General features: G+C 47.3%; 1 protein-coding gene across 1 annotated transcript; it reads left to right on the forward strand.

Annotated features, from left to right (window-relative positions):
* Window positions 1-347: 347 nt before the first annotated feature.
* Window positions 348-3525, forward strand: LOC124693130 (transport inhibitor response 1-like protein). Its single transcript, XM_047226582.1, has 3 exons — window positions 348-1069; window positions 1474-1984; window positions 2081-3525. Exons 1-3 carry the CDS (start codon window positions 408-410, stop codon window positions 2840-2842), a joined length of 1935 nt encoding a protein of 644 aa, XP_047082538.1. The 5' UTR covers window positions 348-407; the 3' UTR covers window positions 2843-3525.
* Window positions 3526-6274: the final 2749 nt, after the last annotated feature.

Consider the following 6274-nt stretch of genomic DNA (forward strand, 5'->3'; position numbering starts at 1 on the left):
TGTGGCCCACGGGCCTGGTCAGGCGAATCCGATGGCATATTATTTTGTAAATTTCCAAAATTACATATTATTTCTGGAATTGATAAAAAATGTAAATTTTAAAAAAAATAGCGCCGAGGAAACCTGCCAGGTAGAAGCGCCCCTGCGTGCCGCCATTTATTTCTCTGTGTAAATTCATGCCTATAGATAGTCTTCGTGTTCCTTTGTGGGTCGTCTCCGGGCAGGCACTGTTGGTTGGTGTCGGATGCATCGCTCTCCATCCATTTCCAAACGAAGCGAGCAGAGAGGGAATAAAAAGGTGGAAGCTTTGCTTGGGTCAGTCCCACTACCAGTACCAGTAGCAGTACCTCGCTCGCTCGCTTCTCAGATCCAATCATTATTTAATCCTTTTACCTCCAGTCTCCCACATGAGCACTCCCCCCTCCTCCTCCTCCGCTCCGATCCCAACCCTAGCCTCCCCTGGCATGCGCGATGCGGCGGACGATTCCGACTCCCCGCCGTCCCACATGTCGGAGGATTCCGACGGCTCCGGCGCCGGGCCGGGGGGCGACACCTGGACCCCGGATCTAAGGGGAACCAACGGCGGCAACGGCGGCAACGGCGGCAGGTGGGCGCCGCCGGACCAGGTGCTGGAGAACGTGCTGGAGAGCGTGCTGGAGTTCCTCACGGCGGCGCGCGACCGCAACGCGGCCTCGCTCGTCTGCCGCTCCTGGTACGCCGCCGAGGCGCAGACGCGCCGCGAGCTCTTCATCGGCAACTGCTACGCCGTCTCGCCGGCCCGCGCCGTGCAGCGCTTCGCCGGCCTGCGCGCCGTCGTGCTCAAGGGCAAGCCCCGCTTCGCCGACTTCAGCCTCGTGCCCAACGGCTGGGGCGCGCGCGTCTCGCCCTGGGTCGACGCCCTCGGCCCCGCCTACCCGCGCCTCCAGCGCATCTGCCTCAAGCGGATGACCGTGTCAGACGACGAGCTCGCGCTCATCCCCAGGTCCTTCCCGCTCTTCAGGGAGCTCTCCCTCGTCTGCTGCGACGGGTTCACCACCCGCGGCCTCGCCGTCATCGCCGAGGGCTGCCGGTACGTCTTTCCGCTCAAAGCTCTTGTTTTTCCACACCTGAGCTGAATCTAAGCCGTGCTACCATTGGCGCATTTGTTCACTTCTTAGCTCTGCATCCTGCAATTGCCGCTTTATTTAATGTGCACGCCAACTCCCTTTATGCTTTTCATTTCTGTTGGCCCGACTCTGCCATGGATCAGAATCTGATCTTGGCTACACCGCTTTTATTATGGCCGTATTGGGTTCTCATCATCCCTACAGGGAGATCTGCCCAGTTCCTGACACTTAGTATTCTCACAGTCGAATCTTGCTGCCGTTGGAATTTTTCTAGGCAGCGTTCATGTTGTTTGGTTTATGATCAACTTTTACCGTACTGGAGCCTGGTATCAATCTCCTAATGGATCCGCATGTTTATCTTTTATAGGCATCTGCGAGTACTGGATCTGACCGAAGATTATTTCCACGAGGAGACCGAGGTAGTGGATTGGATCTCCAAGTTCCCAGAGTGCAACACGTCGCTGGAGTCACTTGTATTTGATTGCGTTAGTGTCCCGTTCAACTTCGAGGCCCTGGAGGCGCTTGTTGCGCGGTCGCCAGCTCTGCGGCGGCTTCGTGTGAACGACCATGTGTCGATAGAGCAGCTGCGTCGTCTTATGGCAAGGGCGCCCCATCTCACGCACCTCGGCACTGGTTCATTCCGCTCCGAGCCAGGCTCCAGCGGTGCTTCGTCTGTCTCTGACCTCGCCACCTCTTTCGCAGCAGCAGCCAAATCGCTTGTTTGTTTGTCAGGTTTCTTGGATGTCAATGCGGAATACCTCCCGGCAATCTACCCAGTCTGTGCCAATCTCACTTCCCTCAATTTTAGCTTCGCGAGCCTAACTTCTGAAGAGCTCATACCAGTTATTAACCACTGCGTCAATCTTCGCGTTTTCTGGGTAAGCATTTTTGTGAATTTCTTGTTATCGCATTGATAGACATCTCCATTTATCTACTTTGACGTTTGGCATTGGTGTTCAAATTTCTTATTCTAGGTTCTTGACACGGTGGGAGATGAAGGACTTCGAGCTGTTGCTGAAACATGCTCAGATCTCCGCGAGCTGCGGGTTTTTCCTCTGGATGCCACTGAGGATTCTGAGGGTTCAGTCTCAGATGTTGGTCTCCAGGCAATCTCAGAGGGCTGCCGGAAGCTCGAATCAATTCTCTACTTTTGCCAGCGCATGACAAATGTAGCAGTAATTGCCATGTCCGAGAACTGCCCTGACCTTGTGGTGTTCCGCCTCTGTATTATGGGCAGGCACCGCCCTGACCGGGTTACCGGGGAGCCCATGGATGAGGGTTTTGGGGCAATTGTGAAGAACTGCAAGAAGCTCACTAGACTTTCAGTCTCAGGCCTGCTCACGGATAAGGCCTTTGCATACATCGGGAAATACGGGAAATTAATAAAGACTCTGTCTGTTGCCTTTGCTGGGAACAGTGACATGTCTCTTCAACATGTGTTTGAGGGATGCACCAAGTTGCAGAAGCTTGAGGTCAGGGATAGCCCTTTTGGTGACAAGGGATTGCTCTCTGGCATGAACTATTTTTACAACATGAGGTTCTTTTGGATGAACTCGTGCAGGCTAACAGTGAAAGGGTGTGGTGATGTAGCTCAGCAAATGCCTAATTTGGTGGTTGAAGTAATGAAGGACCATCCTGATGATGAAGGGGAGGTGGATACCGTTGATAAGTTGTACTTGTATCGATCACTTGCAGGACCAAGAACTGATGCTCCTGAATTTGTCAACATCTTGTAGTACTGCTATTGAAGAAGTTTGTTGTACGGACATGTTATGTATTCTTGATTGTTTCTGCTGTATTCCTGATCAATTATGTCAGAGCTAGAGAGGAAGCTCCCTGCGGATGATTTTAGAAATGCAGTGGGAAATATGCACACATTATCATTCAGTTGAGCAGACCCTCAGTTATGTCAGAGCTAGAGAGGAGGTTCTTTTGTTTGATGTATCTTGATGAGCAGCCCATCTAGTGAGTACCTGATGCCCAATGGTAATCTGAGTTATTTTATTTGGCAGCACCCGACTGATGTCTTTGTTGTACTATAGTTGGGAGTTGTAGGAACTGATTGCACGGGAACTAGCTGCATGCTGACTCCAATTCGGCGGCAGATTTTAGATGGTTCCTTTTGCCCTCAAGCCTCCAGCCATTAATGTTTTGTCACCTATTGTTTAATTTATCTGCTCAGGCGAAGGAATGTCATTGGCATATGTAACTATGTTGGAAGACTGAATGTTCCATCAACTTTTTGCCCTATGTTTAGAATATCTCAGCTAGATAAATTTTCCCTTGCCATTTTTTTAGTTTCCACAAGTTGTATCTGTAGATCAATGTAGACCATTATCCCTTTTTATTGGTCGCACTTTCTGTGTTATTATCAAGAAGATATTGGAGGAACTGAAATTCAATCAGCATCAATTTGTTATGGTCTCCTTCCTTTGTTGTCTGTCCTCATCACTATTCCGTTGCCATGATCATATTACTTTGAGTATGACTGCTCCGCTGCTACTACTATAGCAATAAATGCCATAGCCTGTGTGTATTTGCATGATAAGGATATGCCCAACTAATGATTTGATCTCAGAGTGGTCCTTGGTCCTTGTTCCATGTAGAGCTGCATGGCATCAAATGTCTGATGGTCATTCGCCTTTTATACTTCTTAAAGCTCCGAATGGGTATAGCTGCCCTTTTCACAAGAGAAGGTAATGGTTTTACTCTTGACATAGTAAAATGTACTGTTATCTTTGATCTCTGCCTTCCGTGATGAGTCGCTGGTTATCATTGGATTCTTGGCTGTTATGACCTAGCAGTTCTTGACTAATGTCCTCATTTTAACTTTTCACCCTTGAGCTTCTTAAATTGGTGCAAAGCACAACTCTTAATTCTTTGATTTGGAAAGATTCAAGCTTGAGATAATTGATACACGGTATACTAACCTATGCATGTCTCCATGATTTTCTTTAACTTTGTTGAGACATTGATCAGTTGTTGCTAGCTCAATAGTCATTACTCGCCTTGTTTGTACTCCATCTGTTCTGTTTTATAAGATGTTTTAGCCATTTTATAGTTTCACTCACTTTAGCATGTATCTAGTCTATTTTTAGTGTGTAGATTCACTCATTTTGGTTTGTATTTAGTTTATTTTGAAATATCTAAACAGTCTTATATTAGTGAACTGAGGGAGTAGCATGGAATATCCATATATCCTTAAATATCTTACAAAGTCAGCCATGATGTAACCTCGGGGCTGGATAAACACGAACCACAGTTGTCCCTGTGCAATGAGACTCTTATCCAAAATTCTCCAACTTTTCCTCTCAACGACTGCAGAGTAGCAAGCCGTAATGATTCTGTTCATGTACCTTTTTATGCTTTCTTAGTAGTTGGCAGTGTCAACTATTAATCTAATCCTTAGTATCTTACAAGTCAGCCTTGGATGTAATCTCAACACTGCACAGACACAAGCCACCTTTTCTCGTCAGTGTGACATGAGACCCTTATCCATTGTTCTCTCAGCTTTTTGCCCAACTCAAAGCTAGAAACCCAACTGGGAAGTAGGGAACAGTGTTGCCAGAATCATTCTGTTCATAGACCTTTTTAGGTTTACTTAGCAGTGTCAACCGTTAATATATTCTCGGCATGTCACAAATCATCCTTTTTGCTTGGTTGTAATCTCAACACTACATAAACACAAAGCACCTTTCTGCTTGTCAACGTGAAATGAGACCCTTATCCATTATACTACTCCATCCGGTCCAAATTAATTGACATGAGAGACTAATTTTATTTTTTCTCAACTCAAAGGCAGAAAATCAACTGGAAAGTAGAAAATATCTGTTGCAAAGAGCCTTTTTGCCAAAAAAAAAAATCAACTGGGAAGTATATGATATCCGTTGCAACTTGCAACAAAGCCTTTTTGCAAGAGAGTACGTTTCGTTATAATGACATATCAACACGGAAAATATTTCGCTGTGACAACGGCAAAGCCATGGAGTACTCCAAAAATAAAATTGATTATGTTTTCTACCTAACCGGCTAACCCTACAATTTTATCTTCGATGCAATAGACTACCGTAACACCCAACACCTCCTTGTGTTTTACTATCCGGACGAGGGAAATTTGAGGCTTTATCCCTTTATTAGAAGAAACTAAAATCAACGGCAATATCCTAACACGATGCTTTAAATTGCAACGTTTCCAAACGAACTCAATCTCGTTGCAACAAAATGAGCCTATTGCAGCAAGGGTTGCAAGCGAGATCTCGCGAAACTCCCGCTTCTAATCTATTTTTTCATTTCTGCTTTAAAATGCACCCATACAATCTGAATTAGAAATAATAACAAAATGAGGGCTTTCGCGGGATCCCGCTTGCAACCCTGACTGCAACGGCAATATCTCTTTTGACTTTGTTGTAAAATACAACGATATCTAAGAGATTTGCAAAGTAAGTGCTGGCTTTTCTCGCTTGACTAAAAGTTGTGGATGGAAACCAAACTCCCCTTCCCGTCCACGATATTTCCACAGGGCAAGTCGCTATCTTTCCTTTAACACATCTGGCCTGATGGAAACAATCATTTGTACGAGATCGACAAACAGCTTGCCCATGATAAAAGCCCCCATGCCATGCCACAGTTCATCGACATACATATATTAGCTGCGTGCATCACATGAGCGACGAAGGTACGGCCAAAGTCTACCAAAGATCTTACGAGTATCTCTTGACAAGAGCTTCATGCAGATCGCGAAGCACTTTGCGGTTGCGCGACGGCTGATCGAGCGTACGTGTGATGTTGATTTGGGTTTTGGCATCACATGGTTCCCGGATTTTATTTCGTGAGGAAGATGGGAGAGGAAACGACGAATGCCAGATGATCAGTGTCACCGTCCACTGTTATCCTACGGGAGTCCTCGCCCACTCTTCTGTCGTAGGTATACCTGGGCATGGGAAGCCCGGCCCGAACGGCCCAACCCGGCCCGGCCCGAAAATCCCGGGCCGGGCCGGGCTTTTTCTCTCTATCGGGCCGGGCTCGGGCCAACATTTTTCAGCCCGTAACTAAATCGGGCCGGGCTCGGGCCACAGAAAAAAGCAAAATACCATTAGATCGGGCCGGGCCGTCGGGCCAGCCGGAAATATTCGGGCTTTTCGGGCCGCGGGCCGGGCTCGGGCCGGAAT

This window comes from Lolium rigidum, chromosome 2 (assembly GCF_022539505.1).
Source record: "Lolium rigidum isolate FL_2022 chromosome 2, APGP_CSIRO_Lrig_0.1, whole genome shotgun sequence".
NCBI lineage: Eukaryota > Viridiplantae > Streptophyta > Magnoliopsida > Poales > Poaceae > Lolium > Lolium rigidum.

Coding starts and splice junctions, on each gene's coding strand:
- LOC124693130 (XM_047226582.1), top strand. CDS start 408: ATGAGCACTCCCCCCTCCTCCTCCTCCGCTCCGATCCCAACCCTAGCC. Junction 1,070..1,473: donor GTCATCGCCGAGGGCTGCCG/GTACGTCTTTCC, acceptor TATCTTTTATAG/GCATCTGCGAGTACTGGATC. Junction 1,985..2,080: donor TCAATCTTCGCGTTTTCTGG/GTAAGCATTTTT, acceptor TTCTTATTCTAG/GTTCTTGACACGGTGGGAGA.